Source organism: Platalea leucorodia, assembly GCF_965183815.1.
Source record: "Platalea leucorodia genome assembly, chromosome: 3".
Taxonomy (NCBI): domain Eukaryota; kingdom Metazoa; phylum Chordata; class Aves; order Pelecaniformes; family Threskiornithidae; genus Platalea; species Platalea leucorodia.
The window spans coordinates 28,047,105-28,073,154 of record NC_138825.1 but is presented as its reverse complement, the minus strand read 5'-3'; the positions used below and the strand labels follow the sequence as shown (position 1 = coordinate 28,073,154).

The following is a 26,050-nucleotide window of genomic DNA, read 5'->3' as shown; positions in this document are numbered from 1 at the left end:
ACTGGTTTTGACACTACTTGTAAGAACTTAATTGCCTTTTAAACTCCAGCTGCCTCTGTCAAATTTACTTGAAATCAGCTAGTGTTGTAAAAAAGATTATTGTGGGAACACACAGTGTGACTGCAAAATAAGAAAAAAAAAGGCATGTATTCAGCTAATATAAGCAATTCTGGTTTATTTCTGTATTCTATCACGAATCCCCATGAGAAGCACTAGCTGGCATTTGTAAATGGCAGCTGCTGCCTACGAGCTAGTGCAATCAATCTTCGTGCTTCTGCAGCTATCCACGTAAGAATAACCAGTGACTGTGAGTCAACAGGCTGACGCATGTACCATTTACTCCTATCCACTTAGAATTATCAAAATAACAGCTCACCAAGGCAGAAAAGAAGGCAGTAGCTTCTTATTTTCATGTCATATCTAATATGAATACATTAGTTTAATACAGGGCACTTACAAAGTCTCACCTTACACATTCATCTCACTTTATTGGCTTGATATATTCAGAGACAAATGAAACCAACCCAACAGACAATATTGCATTAATGTCTTAGTCATTCTGAACTTAAATATCAACTGCACTCTGGAAAAATGGTGATTTATAAACTGATATTTGGTTCCAAACATATGATCTTATTTATCAGTAAAGACTGGAGTATGAATTCTCCAGAGCATTTATGCTACTGACTATAGGACCAAGTTCTGCTAAATGATTGTATGGAATTGCCATCACTGGTAACATATTTAAGGATAGGATTTTTACATGTATACAGAATTAGAGAAGATATCTTTCTATTGGGGATAAAAAAAAAAAAAAAAAAACAAACAAAAAAACCACCAAGCAAAATAAAGGAAAATAAGTAGATGGTAGAATCCTTACCAATCACAATATCATTTTGTCAGGAAAAATTGAGGAATTGTCCTAAAACTTAAAAGTTCCTATGTAGATTCGAAAAGCTGAATCAATCCAAACCTTTGTCTACTCAAATGCCATAGAGGACCCATATTCAGTTTTGAATGTTACACCCATGTTCTGGCAGTTACATGTGCCAATGAATCACAAATTGACTACCATTAATACTAGATGAAGTAGTATTTTCTTTAATTTAAATGTCCTGAATACATTGCATCTGAGGTTGATCAGATACCTTGTTACGTTTATACGGCGGGGCAAAGAAGAAATAAATGGATGGCTACTCTTCTCATTGACATTCATTATTTTGCATTTGAAATCACATTTTAGTCTCACTTAAGCCAGTCATTTTCAGCTCATGGGCTGTGGATAAAGGGATTCATGGACTACTGTGTAAAAAGTCTGCAGAAAGTAACTGCAAAAAACAATGTCAATGGCTCTCATGAAAATGGGTTCCCATCTCTAATGCTGAAAAGGACTGACCTTGCATCCGGTAAGCATATGCTTATTTTAGTCACATAGGAAACCCACAAATTTGAACATGGGCACTCCAAAGCTTAAATTTAAGAAAGCATATTCTGCCTGATATTTTGTTAACCTTGTCTTTTGGATGCCAAATGCCCATAGTCGAAGTAATCGTTCATGTGAATTTTCACATAACTTTGACTGGGCTTGTTATTCTTCTCCAGACACTTTATATGCATAGTATGCCCATTTATATTGAGGCACCCAAAACTGAACTGTGGTGCAACTGGAAATGTATCATTCATAGTTTTCTATTAAATCGTTATTACAGTGAGATATTACTTTTGTAAAGTATTTCTCTAATCCTTCTCCTTGTTAGTTTATTTTGGAACGGCATATTCATTAAGTTGTAATAAAATGATTCATATCTGTTTCCTCAGGGAACCATGTTAGATCAAAGTCCATTACGATAATGAGAAGTTTATTATATTTTCTAACACATATTACTTTTCATTAGAGCTGCCAGAATGCTGATAGATGGATGGAAGAATGAATGCTTTGAGCGAATACAAGTATTTCTAGGAGCGTCTAATGGTCCTCTTTAGTTGTTACCGATTCAGAGTCATTTGTTAACAAATTGCATTAAATCTCTTTTCCCAAAATAATTCAAATAATAAACAGCAGCCCAATATGTTTTCTCATTGCTCTTTTAGTTTAAAATTGGCTACTTACTATGAATTCCAAGCATCCTATAGGTTGGCAGCATAACTTGCTATTTATTTTATTTCAAAGCCTCTCACACAGGTTCCTGTCAGAAGCCTTTTGAAATTCCACGTAAATTATGTTCAAAAGATACGTTTCATCTCTTACTTTATGCACTTTTTCAAGGAATTCTTGAAAGATAGAGCAGCACAATTTGCCCTTACAGAAGCTGTGTCAGTTGGTCCTTATCGTATTATGCTTATCTTAATGTGTAATCTAGTCTTGAAGTAGATTCCATTTGAGGTCTTATCTTTCCCAACTAGAGTAGATTAAAGAGGAAAGTCTTTGTTCATTGAAGTGCTGTGACTTGCTTGCTCTCAAATCCTTGGAATCCAGAGACAGAGCCCTGGAAGGCCGCTGTCTAGCAAAAGGTTGTATGCACTTGCTTAACCCTGAGCACAAACAGCCTCACTGCAGCCAGCGGCCCTCTCTCTCGCTTAAAATTACTTGTGTGATCAAATACCTTCCAAGCTGTATGGAGCAGGTAAAAAAAACTGAACCTCGGGTGAAGAAAAACAGCAGAATGAAACTATCATCTCAGGCAATTAGCACTTTTTTCCCCCTTTTCAATATAGTTTTCATAAATCATATTCAACACTTGGATCATTCAGAAGCTTTCTCTTTCAATACCCTATTTCATTAGTCCTAACTTCCTCAAACATAGTTTCTGTCATACCCATGGAACTGCCAAATGTTTCCAAAAGAAGCACATGATGAGAACGTTTCTTGGTGAGACAAATGAAAAAAAAACATGTGCCTGACTTTTCCAAAGCCTGTTAGGAATTCTGTCTAAATTTCTGTTTTCCTCAGATGTACAGCTTCGAAAGGAACCCTACACCTAACACCAACCTGACAGACCTAGCCTTTTCAACATTTTTCCAGTGACTAGCAGAAAATATGCCCCCTCTACTTCACCTTCTGCTATATCTCTTACTGTGAGGTTGTTTAGTTTCACTGTGTTCGCATCCAATGCAAGTCATTTTTGCTGCATGTAACTGGGTCTTTTAACTGTTGTAAACCCTTTGAAGTTTCCTCTTTCTGCCAAGAGGTCAACGCGGTCTTTCTTTTGCCCTTTCAAAAGGACCTTTCATTCATTCCTGTGTTTGGTCAAGTTGTTGTGGGTTCTGCTCTGGCCTGGCACCATGAGTCCCCCCCCTACACAAGCAATTGCTGCTTTCGTTGCTACTGCTGTTTGTACTCCTTATTGCTTCTTTCATTTATCTTCGCTGACACACCAAAGGAAGGAGGGGGCTGAAAGGGGAGAATTTGGCTGTAAGCTAAATTGATTGCATGTTATATTTCATGGAAGTCTGGCAGGAAGAGCTGAGTGATCTCAAGAGCTTCGGGAATATTTTCGTTCCTATTGTGCAAATCAATCAAAGCGCGGCTCAGCCCAGGCTGCCCGCCCCCCGGCAGCCCATAGCAGAGCTTGCTGCATTGGCAACAAAGGTTTGAATAGAACAAAAGTCTCCCAAGTGGACACTGCATTCACTTGATGGGGTCACATATTACCCAACATTTAATAAAACTCACATGAATTTGAAAAGGATTCCCAGATAGATCAATGACTGGGAAAGCAGTAAATTTAGCTGGTAGAAGGGATGCCCTAAAATCAAGGTGATGCTGTTACCTGTGGCAGTTACTCTTCTGTTTAGGTATTAAATATCATGGGTGTCTTGGGACTATTAGAATGAATTCTTGCCAAATAAACGTATCTACCAGTTTCCTGTGATGGTCCCACCTACCCTGGATCTGTCACGGAGGAATTCATTTAGGGGTGGGTTGCTTTTTCCCAAGCCTTCATCTGCAGCCCCAGCTGAACAGGCTGGTTTGGATCCTCTGCAGCTTTACATGCTTCTCTGTGGCACAAGCGTAAACCCGGCAGAGCTAGCGGCTTCAGAAATGAAGCTCAAGCAAAAACCTAAGCGATTGCCCTCTAAGTGCTCAGGCAGAGATGTCTCCAGCAGATCGTGCCCCTTCCCCTTGTGCCAGAGCACTGTCTTAACCTTTTCTGAAAAACAGAGCAACTGCTGCCCTGCCCCTCTTGTCCTGCCTTCTCCTTTTAAGCCCAGGCGATGCCCAGGCTCTCCTGAAAGTTATCGCTGCTCTGCTAAGCTAGTCTTCCACTAAGGCCAGATAAAAAGGTGATCTTAGTAATCCTGGTTCCTGCTAAAGTAAGAAACTCTTAAATTCTGGCACAACATGTGAGATTTTAATTTTGTGCCTGAAAACAGAGAGTGAGAAATGGTGACTCTGCATTCTTCCTCAGCGAGCGCACGGCCCTAGGCTATCTAAAGAACATAAGGCCACATGATGTGTCACTGTCCAAAAATTCAAAAGGAATCCGAAGGAGTACTTTGTGCTTGTTCCCCCCACCTTATCTAGTTCACCACTAGCCTTGGCAATCACTGTCACAAGTGAGAGCTGAGGGAACGCCGAGTCTGGAGTCATCACTCAGCTAACAAGTTAGTGCTTCTGCAAGATACACGGCAACTTGCTGACTGCCAGCACCTTATTTTGGACACAAGTCAGACTAGAAAGAGGAACGGATGCAAGAGTCTGCAAAAACCCGTGGCTCTGGGCAGGCCTCCATTCTGCAAAAAACTTGATGCGCCCAGTTTGGGTTTTGAAGGGCAAAGCTTGTAAACCTATCTGTCAGAACTTCTTGCGTGTGGGGGCCATATTAAGCACCCCTCTCTGCAGCATGCCACAACATAGATCATTCATTTGGAGCGTTTGCTTTTTAGTAACTCCTTTTCTCAGAACAAATACATGTCCAATTAATATATTTGTGAGAGAAGGAGTATGCAGGCACAATTTTAAATCAATGTAAATATGGAATATGGGTAAAATAAAGATCAGAAGACAATCCCTGAAAAGGGACATATAGGGACATACCTTGAATACAAGAATTCTTTTCATACTGTTTTCTTCTTTGTCTTTAAAGAGCAATCATTCATTTTAGTAAAATGTTCAGTTTTCCAGCTGGCTGCTCAAATTCTTTCCACCAGTGCTGTGCTTCTGCAGCCAGAAGAGCAATAGTGCACAAAATGTGCATAGGTTTGCCCTTCACCCGTTGTTACGCACAGTTACTCGTAGAGTAATTTCATCTGGGCAGGTCAGAAACCCAAATTTTGACTTTATTGGAAAGGCTGAGATTTTCAGAAGAGCTTAGGGATTGACTCCTGCTAAACACAGGCGACAGTTTTTGTCTGGCTGCAATAATCACTTCAAAAATCTCAGCCCGAAAAGCCCACGTGCCAGCTATCAGTTCAAGGATCTAGCAGAAAAATTGTATTCTTGCCGAGACTTTGCAGAGGCAGTCAGAAAACTACAGTTAAGAAACATTTAAAAACAAAACAAAACTTTACTGTCTTGGAAAGTGAGTAGTCTAACATCCAGCCAGTGTATTTCATAAACAGTGAATGACGACAAGATCTTTGAGCAGCATGCCCTTTTCCAATATCAACCCGCCCACCACCGCAGGGCAGCCCCCTCTTTGAAGCCACCCGATCCACCCCAGCCTCGCACATTAACACTATAAAACCGTTATTACCTGGCACCCTCCTGCATTCCAGCAAGGATGCTAACTCTTGGATTCATGGATGCTAAGCTAAATGTTGTCACTAACCAAAAGTAAATAATTCGCCTAAAGTGCACAGCTGTTTTCAAGCTCTTGGATCTATAGATAGATAGAAGAATAATACATGGGATATACTTAATTGTTCAGTTCTCTGCCTGCGCCATCAGTTATCAAATCAACTTTGTTGACTAGTACTGAATAAGCTGCTATGTACCAGGATTCAAAACAGAGGTATGACGATAAGAAAAAATGTGTGCCTAAAACTCATCTGCTGTTGAAAAACCTCAGGGCATAAGATAAATACTTCTTTCACTGTGGCTTAAAAGCAATTTATGAAAGAAATATACAAATAAATTATGAACAAATGATCATGAAAAAAATACTGATAATGCATCAACGCGTTTTAAAATATTTAAACCTGCTTCTGATTGTCTTACGTGCTTGCCATTTGGCATTTACTGTTCCTGATTATCTTACATGCTTTCCATTTAGCGTGTAACAAACCCTCTTCAGTCTGATTAAACGTAAGTTAAAATTAAATACTTCCTATTTCCACCAAATACTATTTGATTGCCTTGTTTTGTTCCTTGGTTAGTTTGGTAAATGAGGTTGGTGGCTAGTTTCAAATCTTTTCTCACCACGAGCCCCCATCGGGGCCGGAGCAGGGCGAGGGAGCGCAGGAAGGGGGGAAGGAGAGGGAGGCAGGCGTGGGACGCACCCCACGTCCTGGAGTGCAAAACCCCGCAGGAAAAATTACCTTCAGCCTCCGTCAGGGCTGCGGCAAGCCCAGAAGAGTTAGTTTGTTTGATGAAATTTGCCTCTTTTCTCAATACACGCAAGTCGAGCACAACTCAGTCCACTTAATCAGATACGCCTTTCGTTTTTGGCGGGAGTCACTGATAAGTGCGTTTTTGGGTTGTGCTGCTTAGAGGAGATTGGCCAAAAGGCCTCGAACCGGTTTGGCTGTTTCTGCACTGAATGTGTGAACAAATACATCCAGAAGGAATCATTTCATGTTTACGTTGAAATGTGTTTCCTCGAGTTTTCCAGTAATCCACTTTCTGCAAATATTTGAGCCAGTAAAGTCTGATCACACAAACGTTATGGAAAGCAAACACCAAACACCTGTGAGCCAAATAAATTAACTGAAAATCTGGGGAGGACTTTTGCAGAATTCAACCGATACCACTATCTATAGCTCCTGAGAAAGAGGGATCTCAGTTCCTCTTGCTGAATGTGTGCTATTATTTTGTGCAATTAACTAAGAAGTTGATGGATCAAGGATTTGAGCCCCAAGTCTGGGCTGTACTGTAAGGAATACTGAGGAATATTTATGTCTCCTTACGCTTGGGCTTAGCCTGCAGTGCAACTGTAGTCTCACAGGGCTTTTGTGTGTAGGCGCTGTGCTGAATCTAGAGCTGTGCAATTATAAAATATCATTATACGATCATTTAAATGTGGGTAATTTAAGCTAGGCCTCCCGCATTTGGTGGTTCCTACACTTTTCCCTTTCTTTTTTTTTAACTTTATCATCAACTTAGTTATTTTCTTTTAGATTTCTGGAATGTAATCAGCTGGAAAACCAGGCACACAGAAAACAGTGTTGTGGGGCTGCCAGCCAGGTCCCGCGCTGCCCCAGGGAACGCTGGGGCACCTTGACTTTGCCTGGTATCAGGAGGCACTCAGCACCTAGCATGACTGGCCAGTGTACATGAACGCTGGCAGGAGACTGATACACTGGGATTAAAGGTGATACATAATTAGTCCATATGACTTTTGTTGGTAGTAATTGCAGGCAACTGGCTGCATTCTGCTGATCTGTCACTGTGTGCTAAGGGCATATGCTATCTGCAAAGGCTTCATATTTCATTTCAAACGAGGAGTTATCCATTAATAAAGCAGAAAGCGATTACATTAACGTGCTCTCTGCCAAGACTGCCTAGCGAAACACGTGCAGAGCTTTTTGCCAGTGCTCCCCTGCCGAGCAGCACTGCCCCTGCGCCAGGCACGGGAGGGCTCCCAGGGAATGGTGGAAATGCCTGAGTAATTCACTGCGGGGAAATGCAACAAGTAAATACTTGAACTGTGTTGTCCAGTGAAAAGGAAACAAGACCATCTTGCGGTGGGAGAAGGGGCATGAAAAGATGTTAATCGCATGAGCAGTAATCTCTTTGGCTGTTCAGTGTGCCACACTTGGGCTTTGTTTGCCTTGACTTATCTGGCTTACTTATCCCAATCTGTGTGATCATGGAGGTGGTGGAGGGCCTCTTCAAGTGTGCGCGGGATCAGCTACTGGAGAAGGGCAATGAAACGTTAAGGAGGAAAGGTGGTACCATAAAAAAAAGCAACCTTCAAGGCCACCTATCTAGACAAAAGGGCTCAGACAGGCAATAAAAGCAGAAAATCATTGAGACAGCAATGAATTATGAAGGCTATTAAAACCCACAACTGAATTTACAGAATCAGCTTCCCCTGATGTATTATAAAAATGCTTTTCCCCAGGAACTGGAGATACCAAAATTTGTATTGCAGATTAATTACGGCTTTATTTAGCAGAACCGGGGAGAGGGGGAGCTCAGCTCAGTCAAAATAGCATGGATATTAATAGCGTTAAACTTTCTGAATCTCAAATACTGCCAGGAAATCATTAACATTACGTTTAACAATTTCAGGTACTTCTGGTTTTGAACTCCAATTTTATTATTTATGGAATCTTGATTGCAGAAAAAACATACCCAGCACTTGCATTTGGATTCTGTTTACAATGGTGCTCTGTGTTCTCCCTGGACCTCGCATAAGAACAGAAAAGTAGATTATGTGGTTTCTTAATAGTTCTTCACAAAGAGTCTTCTGTTTCTGACAAATGGTTTATGCAAATGTATTCTCTGTACTGCTTCAAGCAGTACTCATGGAAAAATGACATTTTGCAATAGGGAACAATGAATATTCAATGCGTCATTTCTTAGGTGAGCTAATGGACAGCTTGTATTCCACGGCCGCTGCCATTCTCTAATTTTGAAATTTTGACAGAGGGCAAAGAAGTATCAACTGGCAGTGGGAAATGAAAAGCACTGGCTTTCAGCCCTTCCAACAATATTCCAAGAAAGGCAATTTGGGACTTTAACTTGCAGACTGGAGGAAAAGTTTCAGTTTCTGCATAATAAACTAAAGGGCTGTTCTACAAAGGGGCAGTACGGAGAAAAAAATGTAGCTGCATCCTTGAAGTCACAGCTACTGCTGGACTGGGGAAGGGCAAGAGGGTGAAGGCTTCACAAAAGCCTCCCACAGATATTAATCCCTGGTGTGAATGGCACAAAAAAGAGGCAATTTGGAATGTACAGGCCGTATCTTACAGGCTTTATTCATACAAGCAGGCACGCTGAAGTCAATGGCTTTGTTTGTATTGGGCTAGGACTAGCCTGAGAGCAAAGGCTGCATGAGGAGCCCTCATTTTGCAGTCCGGTTCAGAAAGGATGGGTTGGCAGTGGGAATTTGACCTTTTCATGACAAAATACACTTAAGCCATCAGTTCACATACAACTGCTATATACGAATGGTAGTGTAACATGATAGAGAGCAAGAAATCTAAAGGAGTAAGAAAGAAAGGCAAATTAAAGTAGCTATAATGTGAAGGTTTTAAGCCTCCTTTGCCTCTCATGCACCTCACGTGACAGCAGTAAGCTTTTTGAGTTGAGTCCCACGAGTGAACGTAAGAGTTTAGGGAAAATAGCCAGCTTCGCTCTCTCCTCTCTGTTCTGCACTCCTGCAGTTTTTCGCAAACATTTTTCTGGTTTGGAGACAGGACGTGAGAGATTCTCAAGAGTAAGGGGATCTCAGCTTGTCCAATTCCTTAGCCATTTCTGTTTTGTTCTTACTAGTCTTCTACAGTTACCAGAAAGCTGGATAACCATATCGTTGAAACTTAGACATCTGGAGATAAAGAATCATTCATAAAATCTTCATGCACATTGAAAAGAGGATCAGATCTCTTATGTTCATTTAGGTAGAGGAAAGGTATTCAGTGTATGAAACAGAATAATACCTTTGATCACTGGGCTTTTCAAGTTTATCACATTAAGTGCAATTGGAGATTGGAAAACAATTCCATGCATATAAGTGTCTTCTAGTAAGTACATTTGATTAACAGGTGACCTCAAAAGAGAGATTTTGGTCATGCTTTAAAACTTGCATTCCAAACAGTGAATTTAACAGCAATCTTGTAAAAAAATAGACACATTAGATATTTAATTTCCACACGGTCATTTGAAGTTAATAGCCCAAATTCAGTGTTCAGTTACCTAACCATAATTCCTGAATTAGTTCAACCTATAATCCATTCATTCAACAAGTTAATTGTGGACCAGAACTCAGCAACCGAGACTGGAGATCCCGCACTACAGGATCAGACAGCACTGAATCTGCCTCAGTTGTTTTTAAAAACCATATCCAGAAAAAGCAGAAACTCATTGTTTAGTCCAGATCTATATAATAGTAATATATGTCAAAAAGAATGCAGCATTGCGTGGTTTTTAGTTCCATCAGCAGAGGTACTTTAAGAAAGTTTCCTAACTAACTGTTCAAGAGGTAGTAATAAAAAATTCCAATCTACACCTAGCAATATCATCTGCTCCTAGAGGTTTACATAAATTTTCAAGGATGGTGAAAAGCCCTACCTTCTTTGTGGAGGCTGAGGCTTTGGTAAATATGTGTTTTTAATGGCCTTATGTGGACTGTATGTACTAATATCAAGATTCTAAGCCGAGCATTGTTTCCAACTTCCCTTGGACCGCATTTCTGGCTGACGAACAAACAAATATTGAAAGTAACTCACAGAGGAAAAAAAATTACTGAAAACACGAAAGCCGTGTTCCATTTGTAGATTTAATTAAGATATTGTGTCAATAGAAAAGCAGTCACAGAATAACAATTTCCTGCTGCTGTATATGCACCAAGCCAAAGCTGAGGAGTTTGTTTTCAAAGTAGGAGATATTGGTCCTGCCACAGCTGCCAAGACAAGTGATATGAAACTCTTGTAGATGATAATGACTTAGAGTCGGTTTAATAATTTAACCTCGTGGAAATGCTGAATTGCTGCTTGACAGAGAGGAGGAGAGTGTCAGAAGAAGGGTCAGGTCCTTACTCACTCTTTCCTTCGGGGTCAGTTGCAGGCCACTGTCAGACATCGCAGAGGGGGTGACTGGCTTTTCGGTCAGACCCATCAGGGTCATTTGGGAGCAGATGAAAGTTGCCTGCGTGACAGACTCTCAGCGTGACCACACTTTTGGATACCTAACTTCACGTGATCCTTTGAAAGCCAACAGGACCTTTCGAAAGTTAATTGCCGCTTAGTGTGGGGGAAGGTACTGGAGTTTACGTCATCTGCCCAGTTTGCTTACCTGGCACCATTCCGTAGAAGTCCAACTTACCTCTAAACGTAATTTGCGTGGGGAAGATGGGGCTTTCTCACAATGTAAAACCATGGCCGAGAAGTTGTGCTGGTCGCTGTGGGTCACAGCTTGGAAAGAGAAGGAAATTAGAGAGGGTGGAGGAGGTGAATCACTCCAAAAACCTCCCAGGAAGGCTACAGTCCTCTGAGACCTGTACAGCGCCCAAACAGGTAATGAAGGCCTTTTGCAACACGTACCTAGGGCCAAAGTGAAAGGGAGATTCAGGATGCTGAATCCGGTTCCGATCACTCTTTCCCTCACTGGTGCATTCAGCTCAGGCTACACACAGCAGAGGCTTTAGACCAGCTAATCTATTTTTAGCAAGCAAAAGGCCAGCTAGGTTATTTTCAGCAAATAAAAATGAGGTGTCATTTTGATTTGCAATTTCCAGGGACTATTCCCTTCTGACAAATAAAGAAATAGGTATGTACGCATCTTAAACACTAAATTAAAGTCCTCAGTTTGCCCAAATTACTGCACGTCAAGTTGCAGCTAAAAAGGCAGTATTCTCATCTCTCCATCAGGCTACGACATTAGTTATAAATAAAGCCTTGATGCAGATAAAGCCAGAAAATGCTACGTCCCAGTAACTTTCCCCAGACAGGTACAGATAGGTGCTATTTTGTTTGCAAATCACACTTACGACACCGAGCCTAACGTGAAGAGAAAATGCCTTAAAACTTGACCAGAATCAATACCGAGACTGTAAGAGAAATTGGAGTGTAAACTCAGACTCCTATTATTGTAACCTCAAAGTTTCTCTCAAATTCCTTCTTGGAAGTCATGCTTGCCCTACTTAGAAAGATACTAAAATACTTCTTATATAACTGCTCAGGAAAAGCTGTGCATAGGGAATAAACTACTAAGCTGGCATTAATTTCATTTTACTCTAGTGTTCTGCAATATGACATATTTTACATCAGCTCCACTGCGTAAGGTTCTTCTATCTATCAACTTAAAGAGAAAAGTTTGACATTAAATTTATTTCTTGGATAATATACTGGATGCTTCTGAAGTCTACACTGAAGCATGAAGTGATAGCGTCTGTTGAAGCCATCAGTTCTTATTGACAAGTCTGGTTAAATTATCAGGTTGTATGTAATTTTATTTGAGTGTAGGAAAATGAAGGTTATAGCCAAGAGCTTGGTGGGGTTTTCTTTCCTGAGATGATGATTTATTCATTTTGGCTTCAATAGCTACGGTGTCAGGCGTATTTTATATTTTTCCAACTTTGACACTTCAAACATTTGATTTCCCTTTGCAACTTCCAACCTAAAACATGTTTCCCATTATAGATATTCAAGTGACTGCCTTGCACACACTGACTCATGAGGCTGGTTTTTATTTTCACAAAATATATAACCCTATTTGAATAAAATACAGATGGTGTCCAATACATTAAACACAGCAAATTTGCCATTTTCTCCTTCATCCCCTCTGTGTTCCCTTCCCCAGATTTTCTGTGGCTGTATGAAATCTTATCAGCCTCAACAACTCCGAGAGGATATGGCAACAGAAATTTGATGCCGTTCGTATTTGGTTTGCTACAATAAATAATGTGCAGTTTTTAATTATTAGTATTTTTCTGTAGGATTCTGCATTCGGAGCTCTGCTTTCACGTGAGCTGCATGCCCCTTGGAAGGTGCTGAATAGCCAGCTTCACGTGGTCCCGTGGCAGAGCCTGAATTAAGGGCATTCAACACGGAATATGGCACCAAATAACTTTCCTTCCCAGGTGACAGCTGGAGCAGATTCAGCGGCCTCTTACATCGCCAAACAATTCGGGAGGAACAAAAATGCAATATACTAATAGCATAGCAAATTAACTGAGTAGTAAAAACTGCTGAAATTAGTTGAAGCACAATTGTTCTGGGTTTGCTATGAAAGCATAAGGATCATAGTATACGCATGCATAGAAGTTACTTGGAATGCACAAGATCCAGGTTTTTGAAAAAGATTCTATCAGCATCACTAGATGGCATTGGAGGGTGCTTTATCTCATCATAGGAGAAAGGTAGCTTTTGTCAGCAGTCCATAGTAATTTTTATTAGGAACACTAGTGGTTAAGGAATTTATTCCAAGCAAGCTGAAGTTCTGTGCAACTTTGGTGAGGGAATTGCAGCACAAAGCAAGAACCAAGGCTGGCTGAGCAGTTACTGCATTGCTGCCATTGCCTTCTGTCACACACAAGGAGTCCACCATCTCTGAGTGAGAACTGGAAGACTCAAATTCGGACAGAAATAAATGGCAGAGGGTACCAAAGAAACTGAGAACTGATATTACATGAGCTGGTGACTTCAGAGAGGTAAGAGTTAATCTGTTCCTGAGATTCAGGGTGGAATTTTTGGTGCTGCATGTTTGGTTTTCCCCCACAGAATATTATACAAATATTTATTATAGCTCTGTTTTTCTTACACCTTTTTTACTATATAGTTCTCATGTCCCTTTCCTATTACTTTTAGAATGAGATATATTTGCCATCCTGGGATATTTTTGTTTAGCATCAACATCCACTTTGGAATTACTGCTAATTTTAGTCACCTACTCTTGTCCATTGCTTTCCAAAGAAGCTTTGCAGAATCAGTTGCACCACAACTACAGTGGTTTCTGAATTGCAAGATTATTATTGTACTTCTCTTTTATTCATACTTTTTAGTAGTTGGCAAAAAGTAGCAAAGAGGAGTCTGTTCCCATATAAACACACGATTCTAGGACCTCGGTCTTTATGAAATGGACTGTATATCAGAATAATTATAGGTCATGGAACATATGTTGCAATATAAGGCAGCCAAATGGTGATTTCTTTTCACATGACCCACAATCTAAGTCATTAAACTTTCAATTCTCCAGGCAGACTGTGCAGAGTCTGTTTGCAAATTCATTGCCTATACAACAAAATGAGCATTATTTTTTGCCTCTGTAATATTTTCTCTGCTTAAGAGCTGTCTTTCATCTAAATTCTATAATGAATCAGAAATCAGAGCCGTATACAGCTAAAAACCTGACATTTAATTGAAATATTTCCATTCTTCAAACAGGCTTTAGGTTTGTCACTCTTGGGACTACAGGCCAGGATGCTAAAACACGTAGAAATAGTAGCATCCATGCTGAACAACAGCTTGTGTCCAAGAATGAGGTAAGACCTGCTAGTAAGTCATATAAGGTTTTTAATAGGTCATGAACTCGCGCAAAGCCAAGGTCTTGTAGAAAACATTAAGTACGCCCACTTCTAAAAGTGCTACTGTGTCCCTGGTCATCTATTTGTCTGACTGGCTGCTCCACATTCCTTCTAGTGTATTTATAGAAAGCTGCAATTTGTAAATACCAATTTGTACCATTATCTTCATACATGCCAGGTACTTGTAATACTGAGAACTGGAAATTGTTCTTAGGACATACCTGAAGTCAGCACAAGGATGATAAATAAGAATGGCATTATACCCGTTAAACAGTGAGTGTAAATGTATAGAACTCTTATTCCTTTCCTGAGATTATTTATTAAACAGTAAGTCTTTCATTTGCTGTGTCTTGCTAAAGCTTCCATCTTAAAGTAAGGGAACTCTTTATGTCGTCATTGTTTAACTCTCACAGGAAGCTGCGCACGTGCTCGCACACACACATAGGTGTATATATGGGAGAATCAGTGGGTTTTTTTCCTCATTTTTATGGTCCATTTAGGTCCAAGAGGTAGGTTTTATTTAGCTCCTACTCCATAGCTACTTTAAAATCTAACAGTCTGATTCTGTTTTGTGTGAACATAAATCAAGGATTAACTGAATTACACTGGTAAAATCAAGCTAAGTAAGATCAGACTCCGGCTTTATCATTTCAAGTAGCCACCGGATAGTTTAGTCTTCCTTCTTAGCCTCACAGTCATTTGCTGAAAAACTGTGGTTAGCAGGGATTTTTCATTTACAAGCCACAATTTCTAATAAATGTGTTGTGTGCCCTCTGGCTTGACATCAAAGACAGTTTCATAATGAGGGTGGCTCCTACAAAATTGTATTTCCCCTCAGTTTGCATGGGGAAGTGGAGCACCTATTACACAAAGGCACTTGTTGATTGCATGCAACTACAAAGGGAAGAGATACAACGTTTTGTTTCCTTCATACTTTTAAAATGCAGCTCTTAAAAGCATCCATATCAACTTGAAAAAAATAACTTGTACTCACTTGCAAGCAACTTACTCATTAGAGTTGAAATGCCAAGGTCCGTGTCTGTGCTGAAGGATGGATATGGACGCTACGTGCCCTGGGAGCTCGCAGAGGCAGGCAGCCCCAGTCAGCCCAACGTGTCTCGCTCTGGCTTGAAACATGGAGAAAGAAAAAAATGTTTCTTAAAAAAAAGGATCAAATGATCACGTCTCAAAAAACATTAAGCAGAGTATGATTGTAAAGTCTTCATATACTGCCTGCTTTTCACAAATCTTCTTCTTTGACCCCCATTTTCTGCTTTCTGCAGTCGATTGATAAAAACTTCACTTGAGCCTTTTCAACCCCAATCTGTTTGACTTCTCTCAACAGTGTTTCACATTTTGACCAAAAGGTTAGGGATATGTTTCCCTGGAAAAACTTGTGAACAACCTTGCCACTCCATCTTTCCTTTTCTTTTCCCCTGTAGTAGTAGGTTTTAGTTAGTCTTCAAAGAATTTAGGGGTAAAGAATACAAGATAAGGTGCTCTCTACTGAAGTTTGAACATCCCTCTATTCATATATTTCTTTCTGACAGGCAACATAACATGATCTCTGGATGTTCACTATCACCTTCCATGTGCTTTGAATTGCAAGTCCTCTAAATCATCTGCTTAATCTAAGTTATTATCAACAAGAGTGCCTTTTTGCTCTAAATAGCAACAGTGCATGAAGGCGCTGGGCCTTGCAAACATTAATAGGGTCAGCACCCCACATCCACCAGTAGAAGTGGAATAACAGAATATATTTTGCCTCTTGTAACGCATGCCTCCCACATGTCCCCGGGTTACAGCCGGCTGTGGGAGAGGAGCCGTCCAGGACAGTCCCGTGGGGAGCTGCTGGGGCTCTGCTCTCCATAACCATAGCAGAGAGAGCCCACGTGGGTAGCTATATTTTTCAAGATGCTTGCCTGTGACTGACTGATTAGTCACCAGGTCTACTTGCTCACCTGGTACAAACCCAAGGCTGCACTGATTTATCATGAGCTGTGGTCCAAGTTGATAAGGTGAATTTCAGAGGCAGAGACAAGGTCGTCATTGTGCACCTACCATGGTCACGTTCTGCTCCAGGACAGTGGTCCCCAGCGGTTACCACACCACATAGAGTAACTGGCAATAGGAAGACCTGCCTTCACTCCGAGCTGCTGTCCTCCCTGCACCCCACTCTGCCATCCTTCTCACAAATCTTACGGGAAACTTGGTGGTCAGGGCTGGCAGAAGTACTAAGCAAAATGCCTCAGTGAAGCAGGCAGAGGCAGGGCAAAGCGCATTAGGAATAGTTGTACTTACACTGAACTCCTTTATCTCATGTTGGGAGAACATCTCGGAGATTCTTCACGAGTGTCTCGCTGCCCGTCCAACCCCCTTCACTCTCTAAACAGACTTATCAAAGCTCCTCAGCTGGCAACACGGCCCACTTGTTTTCAGACTACCTCTCAGGGTGATAAATGCTCGTGGTGCCATCACGAATTTCACAACAGATTTCTCTTAGATGTGGTGCAAGCTGTAACAACATTTTTTCTGGAGCTGAATGCATGAGACCTCAGCTTTCCACTTAAAAAGACGCATTGAAGTTGGGGAAAGCTTTGAAAAATGACCAGAGAGAAAACAGTAGGCTCAGACAAGATACAGGAAAACAGAAGAACATATTTTTATTTTGGTCTAAGCAAAGACCAAAGCTCTCACCGTGTCTCTACTACATACCTCAGGATGTTGGGCCAGAAGTGAGGCCGAGCAGTGCCCGCTTCATCGCCTGGAGTCTGTTCCCAGTGGTGGGGCTAGTGTCACCCCTTCACCAAGGGGTGCAGCTCTTGGAGGCGCGCCGAGCCGCAGCCCGGCCGGGGCATCGTGGCGCTGGACGGGACCGAAAGCTCAGCACAGCCCCTCGCAGAGCCGCAGCACCCACTGCTTCACGCAGCGCTCACTTCTCCAGATGAACTCAACATCCTGCTTAGCACTTCATTTCGTGCACAGCCAATTGGTTTTTCACTGAGGAAATAAGCTCTCCCTGTTCAGCGTGACAGATACATAAATACGTATACACATACACACACGTGCATGCACGCACACGGATGTCAGTCGTTTAAAACCCTGTGGGTGTCTCCTTTCATATTTCTATCTTGTGGCTTGAGGAAGCCAGGAAATGTAAAAAGCAGTCAAAATGTTAAGGCAAAAAAAAAAAAAAAAAAAACCAGATATAGAAATGCCTTTTCCACAGAAAATGTGGAGCAGCTCCCAGGCTGACTGGCGCAGACCTGCCAGTTCACTTTGTGCCTTGCTTCCTCCTCCTCCTCTGTGGCTTCTCAGGGGTTTCCATGCCACAAGCGCCAGGCAGGCACTTTGCTGAATCAGACCCACTGCTGCCAAAGACACTTTCTGCCCATAAATTCAGACTTTTGCCAGTGCTTATTACAGCTATTAAATTCACTTATTGTAGTATCACGCCTCTCTTATTAAGATTTTAATCAGCATTTCCATTGGAAAGCCTTACTCTCAAAGAGTTATAAAACTGCCTGTATAAAGCTGATTACCACTGAAATTTCAAATACAGCTTCTTGGCTCATGGCTACGTTTCTTTCTTGCTTACTTGATCTCTGTTTGCAAAAGCTGATGTAAATTGGCTTGGCAAGTTTGTTTAATTCCAGCAACAAACAATTCCCGACTTAAGAGGCATCTTTTTCCGGTGCGCGAAAAGTGATGGAATGAAATTATCCCGAGTTACCTGCCTACAACATTAAAGAATTACCCCAGATATCTTTTTTTCCCTTTTAAAAGTTGATATTTTTTACCTAGGAATGCAACTAAAGAATTAAACTGTTCACATTGGTTTTAGACACTGAGTATTTTTGGAGCGGTGTACAGTGCTTAATGGTAAGGCAATCACGGGAGGTTAAAGACTTTCAAAATACATACCAGCACCTCAGTGCCAACAACCCATATCACTTCAATGAACTGTGCAGTATGTGTTGGCATGATTTATGTAGCAATTTTAAAAGAATCTGTAGTGTTTGTTTATTACCACAGCATGATTGATGGGTTCCTAAGTGCACGGCGACACAATCAGCTGAGCTATTACAGCTGGGAGTTTGATAATCTGTGAGTTACAGCCGTTACAGCATGTCATTTCAGTCAATTGCCAGAAGTCATTAGGGTATCAGTGACCTCAGAGAAACCGAAGTGAGACGAGACCCGCTGCCGACGGTGTCACCATCTCGCCTGCATAGTCACACAGGCTACGAGCACTTCTGCCAGCTTCCCTGGCTCTCCTGCTCTCCTTCTCAGACCCTCCTTGGTAAAGCCCGGTAAGGAAAACCACCATTTAGCCCGATGAGTAACGCCTTTGGGTTCTGCTCTCATCCTCATCCCTTCCAAATGTTAACAGACTGGTACCGATGTGACTCAGAGAAAGAAAGGATGCTCAAGCCTTGTCTTCTAATGGTCACTTGCTTTGCGACAGGCAACCTCATAGACAAAGCCACCGCGTACCTCCAGAAACACACCTCTTCCTGGGAGCCACTGGAACAACCTCAGTTCCTTCCTGGAAAAAATATCTCAGGCTTAAGTTTACATACAATACATTATGTCTAAGTCTTCACTGGTTGTAGGCATTTATTTGCAACACAAAAAAAAAATCGAGTATGAAAAAAATTGTATTTATATTTTATTTTTTTTTACAAAAATAAACAATTTGAGAAACAAAAGCACATTTTTTCTTCCTGACTGTACAAACTACAAAACAGTATGACATTGGTCACTTTAGCACTTACTTTATTGCTTTCACTGAAAGCAAATTCTCTAGACACACCATGCCTGTAAAATGCGTTTCATATAGAATTAAGGCTAGCATTCATTTGCCATTATTAAGGTCATTTACTTCATTCACTCTAAGAATTAGCAAGCGGTGCCTTAGAAAACCAAGGATTTGATGATAAAAAATATGAATAACTGCAAGATAGTCATTAAACTAGTACTGTTCCACCAGCTGGATTGCTTTGCCGGTCTGTCAAAGATGTGGCTTCCTGAACAATTCAAACTCGATTCAACAAAAGTCTTAAGCACAGGCTTAATTGTAAGCATATGCTTAGGCCTATCCCTATTCAGCAAAGCATTCGGCGCTTGGGTAAGTCCCTACCCTTTCAGTGGGACTATTCATATGCTTATGTGATTTGCTAGACCTACAAAATGGCTCTTTTAAATTAAAAATGAAACTTTATGATAACATCGGAAGCAAAAATGAAAATTAGCTACAGTCTTGCAATTCTAAACATAACCAATTCCTTCCTTTGACAAATAAGCCGGCATTGCATATTTGATAGCTTTAACACAAATGCTGATTGTCTTCAGAAACATTTGCTATTCAGCTTACAAACTGATATGCTTCACTTACTCTGTTGTGATTGTACATGCCCAAATAAATATCAGCACGGAGGGTACCGGCTTCCCACAGAAATGATCGACTTTCACCCCTGTGCACACATGCACAGGTCAGAAACATTATGCTAACCTTGGTTAGAAAATCCAGAGCTGCCAGCTGATTTATTAACCAAAATTATACCCTAAGAGTGTATCATATCTTGTATTTTGCTTTGTTTTTAAAAAAATCACATTTTCAAAATGTCGTTTTATTGCACATTCATCCTGGTCATGCAGGTTATTTCTTTAAAGTTTTGTTTAGCACTCTATAGATTAGAATGAGTAATAGTGCAATTATCTCTCCGGCCATAGCCGCCTTATACCTAACAGCTGCCTATATTTATACACAAACAGCTCTTGTCACTCACGCGTCAGACTGAGCCACTTTAGGTGTCAGTCTGTCACCTTCACATATGTTATCTTGTCAGGATCAGGCATGATATGATTTGAGGCCATCTTGAAGAAGACAAGCTGCCGACCTGCACCAAATAGGAAAAGGAGAGCGGGAAGGAAAAAAAGTTATTTAGAAGTGAGGAGCAAAAGGTTGCAAACTTCAAAATATTGACATTTCACATTCTTCTTCAAGCTATGCATTCTTTGGGCAACCCAAGAGTGAACTCTTTCTTAACCTCACCTGGTATAAAACTGAGATGCCTAAAACGACACCGAATCTCCCCTGCCTTCAGTAGGTTTACTCTTATCTAATTATGGTCAAGATATGGCTGCGCACAGCTAACACAGTAAATGAAGGAAAGGTCTGAAGAGTCTAATACAAATTTCACACGGCCTTTAAGAAATGTATTTCAAGACCCTCCCACTGATAAAAACAGGCTTGGGTTCAGGGCATTCCTTTGATTGGATAGGAGCAGAATCATCTTTGCGTGCTTGAATCTTTGCAAAACTCATCAGTGCAATGTATGTTAAACATGACTTTCTCTGAAATAGCTCTTGCTGATCACTTCATAGCTCCGGGTTTTAAACAAGCTGGAACAAGGTTTCTACTCCTCATACAAAAAGCACCAGCAAGCGCTAACAGCCTGGGCAGCGTAAGGCACCTGCCACATACACATCCACGGCCAGCGGGGGCTGAATTTGGTGAGGTTTCACTCATCGGTATTTGTGGCAGCTGCAGCACAGTTCTTGTATCTCCCTGTGCCTACTGACCTGACATCTTATTCACACCCCTGCCTCTCGATGAGTACCAGCCATCCCACGGACCCGCAGTGTCATTGCCTTTCCTTGGAGCAGAGGCCACGGAGAGATTTTCCACAGCTAGTCAACCTCTGCCTTCCCTCTCTCTAAACTCCAGAAAAATCAAATGCTATTTACTCCCAGCCTGCCTCTCTAGGGGGCTCCCATAACACTATTTTTCTTAAAAAGTAACACACGGCAAATGGGATGCCTCAACTACTGAGCAAATTTCCATGCTGCAGATTTCAGGGAGTTGAGTGCTCATGCATCAGGAACAGCATGGTAAAGGGAATGATAAGTAAGACTAGAAATACTGCTACTGTGCCTCATTTGCTTTTATTATTATAGTCCAAGACAGAAGCTGCTCTAAAATTCCTATGAATTTCCCTGTGCCATATTACTTTTTTAGTATATTAATTAACTTCAATAGTCTGACTATAAATAGTCTGACACGATGACCTAGTAGTCACTGGTTAGCCACAGGCAAGGTTAATATAGTTTTTTCTATGTTCCATGGAAGTCTCTATTCAAACCTCTCAGAAGCACAAGAAATGCAGAAAGCTGTAGCAGTACACTGCCTAAAACACTCTGAAACGTATGAACTGTCTGAAGTTGCTACTCATTTGTGATGCTTTCAGAGCTGGGGACCTGCTGGGCATGTATATAAGCCTGGCTTTGGCGTGTATTTACGTTGCTCAACTAAGCACAACTAAAGCACCCAACTGCACACAGGGTAAATTTTGACTTTAAGGTGAAGACATCTTGTGATCGCAGATGTACAGACAGAAAGCTGAGCCTCAGAGCCTAAATAACTTGCCACACTGAAGACTGTGGGAGAGCAAGGACTTCAGTCAGCTTTCCTTAGGTTTGGCTAGCACCAGCCACCCCTTTTCTCAAGGACAGCAGCAGGGGAGCTGACCTGGCCCTAGCAATCGCAAGTAGGGAGACAGCCCTGTACGTCTGGAGATGACACACAGAAGAAAAACTCACCCCAACTTCCACTGAAGAAGGGGTTTTATCTCAGGGGAAGATTACAGAAGAACACGGATTTGGCTCACTGCACCTTCTAGGCATAAACATGTCTTTTTTCTTTACCCTCCAAGGGGTGCAGCGTGGCCAGGGGAACACGGCAAGCTGAGCTGGCCGGGGCCAGCCGTGGGGCATGCAGGGAAGGGGCGCGGGGTTGGGAGCCGACTGTGGCCTTCAGCTCTTCGAACCCCTCAGCCACTCTGGAGCTGCAGCTACCTCAGATTTTTAGCAGAGACTTGTAACATTTTTGTTTCTCAGATTGCTCTAGAGTTGCCTGAAATAGGCACAAGACTGGTGCAGAAGCAGCGAGCCAGGGCCAATTCTCCGCTTGATGTCAATCGGCACTGACTGCCTGCCTTCAGGGGAACCACACGGGGACTGCCAGGCCCACAGACCTCTTGGAAAATGCACTTCTCTTTTCAACAAGTGTATGCTGTTAGACAAGAAAATGAGTTGTGGTAGAAAATGGGATTTTTCCCCCGGAAGTTCTACTTACTTCTACTTCTACCTCTACTTCTACTTCCATCTGGTTCTTCTTCTAACCCTCCCTCCTCACTGCCCTTTAGCCAAAGCCCTACTGCTAGACGCACAGTGCTCCCCCAGCGGCAGGGCATCTCTGACGCCAGCCGGGAAGTCCCGGCTAGATGCACGGGAGAACCTGTTTGGTTTTGTGTCAAACTGCAACAACCATATGGATTGGAAAGATTTATTTAAATCCAGATGTTGGACCACATCCTGCACATTTAACTGCGGAAACAGGTCACAGGCTTTTGTTGTTGTTTCTGCTGCTGTGTTTTAAAATAAAATTTCAGCCCCCACGGTTTGGAGACGTATGATCCACATACTGTGGCCCTCTGGTGCCAGCTCCTTTGAGCCTGCCCGCAGGTTCCTGCTCCCCCGACAGCAGGCAAAGAGAAGCCCCACCAAAAATCAAACCACCTTGGCTGGAGCTTCAGAAACTTCTAGCTGCCGCTGGTGGCTCCCACAGCCTGGCGCAGCACACTCCCCAGACTGTATTAAAACACTTAAAGCAGCCAGAATACGTGACTCGGATGCTGTTTCTGTGCAGCAGCAGCCGCGACCTACCTGTCCAAGTCGTCTGGTTCGTTAAGACGAAAGCTTTGCACTGGGAGTAGCTGTCACAGATCTCAATGGCTTCGTTGACGTCGAACACGGAAAGGAGGCAGCCCTTATGATGGTAAGACGGCCAGCATCTGTAGTTTTCATCAGGAATAAAAGCTTCAGGCACCCGTCTGTACTCTGCAAATAACCACAGCAAAGCAATCGTTTTGAAAGCTCTAGCAAACTGCTTGTTTTTAACAGGCAAGGTTTATTATAACAGCTTAGGAGCGGGATATATGACGGAAAAGGTGACGGGCTAGACTGTACCAGCCCTGGTTTACTCCCAAACGTGTTTATAGCTCTGCACCTTACTTTCCTTTTCCTTTCCTCCTTTCTTCTCCTCACCTTTTTTTCCAGAAAGCGTCTGTAAATAAACAGTCTGTGCACAAAACCCTTTCCCCTTCCCCACTGCGTAGGCGAGGCTTTGGTTTTATTAGGAGTTTTACAGGAAGAATGTCCCATTGAATAAACAGCATCCACTTGAATGAACTGACTCACTGTCCTACTTCTTAACAGTGAGTGGGATTGTCGGGGTGAGACCCGACCAGGCGTTCCCAGCCCTCCCTCTCCCTCAGAAGAGCATGCTATTTTCCTCTGGCCCCTTTAGAGAAGGAAGAAAAGACAGGCTTTTAATTAAGCAAACTTTTTTTGCTTGCTCAGATTAGCACAAAAGGGGAGTCACTTGATGGGCCTCCGAAGAGAAGGGGAAAAAAAAAAGTAGCGGGAGCATGTCAGCGTGGTCCTCGCCCAGCGCCTCCGTGCTGCCCTGCCGATTACTCCTCTCCCTTGGCTGCCGTTCAGTCTCACTTGCCTTTATGAGCTGCCTCTTGTTCTCTGTTCACAGCTCCTCTCGCTTTCCCAGCCGCTGACGGGGGTTTCTCCAGCAAATGCATCAGCAAATTCAGCTATTCATTTATAAACATTTCTATTTAGCGTCCAGACGCACAAATTGACGGTTCCCCCTTGTCTCTCCCCCCCACATCCTATTCAAAAAAATAAATAACATTCTATATTTCTTCTAATTGTATCTATTATGGAAACCAGAGCTCCCGGCCCTGACTCACAGCCTATTCTTAAGTCACTTTGGATCAGGCATTTTCTGCCTGACATCGCAGATTCAGCCTGCTAATATTTCAGGCAGCACATTGTACGAACACCACCGAGTCAGAGCCGAGTGCATCTACTCCTCTAAACCGCCAGTATTTCAACTGGGAAAAAGAAGTACACATCCACGAGTGCTCGTTCACACCACACAGTCTGAAATAGTGGGAAACAAATGCAGTAAATGCATTCTTTTTTTTTAAGCCTGGCTCATTAAAACTAGCATAAGAAACACTCACAAACAAGAAGCAAAATCAGGGCTGATCATGTCCTACTTAAATCAAAGGCAAAAAAGTTTTCATTAATTCAGAAAATGCAGACTCATGCACATGAAGAAAAAAAAAAAAAAAAACAAATCAAAATGTAGTTTCACATTACAAATGGTCATTTCTCCATCAAAAAAAAAAAAAAAAATATATATACATTTACTCTGAAGAGAAGTCAGAGCATAAATCAAACTGCTACTGGCTGGATAGGTAAAGTCTCTTTTTTTCGAATTTCTGTATCAACTGTACAGTGTAACAATAATTGAATGTAACTGAATAATATTCTTTTATCTCTGTATGGTAACTACTGAGTATTGACTTGTACCTCACAGCCAAGGTCTGTAAAATGGTGTGTGCAAATGAGATGCAAAAAAATCAATTCACCGTTGTCGGCACCATATACAACTATCTGTATCAGTGTGCATGCCGTGTTCACTGGATATAAAATGTGACTATTCACAACTTTCCTTTGCGTGGCTACAGAAGTGCCACCTACCACTGCACCGCGCAAACCCCCAGGCCACAGAGGACGTTCACAGAATGATGGCACTTGCTGCAGCAGCAGCAGATGAAGCATCTGCCGGATTCACCGCGTCAGCGGGGAGCGTGCCCCGGCCCTTCCCGCGGGCGCCCTCGGAGCCTGCCGAGCTCCGCGCCGGGGCTGGGAGGGAGCTGCGGCATCCCTCGGCACGCTGTCAGGGTGCTAAGCAGAGCAGCCCCACATCGTGTCATGTATTTTTCTCCATGCAAGGCAGGAGCCCATCTGGAAGACCCTTATTTTGAATTATCATTCAATTTTTAAACTCTTCTGCGTGCAGATATGCCTCTTAATATGCCTATAGCACTTTCTTTCTTCTCAACATTGTTCCCACTACAGCTGTTAGGGGTTAGGCTCTCGGCTGATGTAAACAGGTTTCAAAAGGGCAGCAGTGATTTACATGACCTGAGGCTCTGTCAAAGGTAGGGGATAAAGTTCTCCCTTTCCATTGACTTCTTCAAGGCGATCGAGCTTGCGGGTGCAAGAGAGGATGGAAACCCCCACGCCGGTACTTAGGCTGGTCTCACTACGCAGCAGAGCCCTGTGGCTGTCCCTGCTCTCCTTGCCGCTCCCCGCCAGTTCCTACATGAGGGAAGCCACCACCATCTGCAACGACTCATGGGAACAGGGTAGCGTAACAGGTACACAGCAGCGCGACTGACAGGCAAAGAGCATTTTCCTTGGCTGGGAGATCATCAAGCGCCAGACAGGTGAAAATACAGCCACTGGAGTCTAAGTGAAAGCACAGAGTCACAGGGGCTCCACAAAGGCAGCTTCTGGCAGCTCCCCCGAACTGGCACAGACCGCTGAATGCCTGCAGTGTGGGGATGTGAGCCCCTTGCCTACGCTGCCTGCAGGGAGGGGAGTGGGATGCAGTGAGGGGGACAGGCAGGAAGGCAGCCCCTCTCCCCGCCTGCAGGGCAGGCAGCAGGGCTGGTTGCCCAGGAGCACCTTCCCCCAGGAGCATCCCGATGGGAAGGTGGCCACGAGGAGCAGAGTGGGACATGCAATGGCCCTGCACCCTGGCTCAC

The 26,050-nt window shown here is 42.5% G+C and overlaps 1 protein-coding gene across 1 annotated transcript in view; it reads right to left on the bottom strand.

The window, feature by feature from the left end:
* Positions 1-20,165: 20,165 nt before the first annotated feature.
* PKDCC (protein kinase domain containing, cytoplasmic) overlaps positions 20,166-26,050 on the bottom strand; it is a gene marked incomplete at its 3' end in the record, with an annotated part of 35,911 nt that continues 30,026 nt past the window's right edge. The window contains exons 6-7 of the mRNA XM_082305244.1: positions 23,079-23,252; positions 20,166-20,251 (exon numbers count right to left, since the gene is read on the bottom strand). Coding sequence (XP_082161370.1) covers positions 20,166-20,251; positions 23,079-23,252 — 260 coding nt within the window. The remainder of the gene's footprint in view (positions 20,252-23,078; positions 23,253-26,050) is intronic.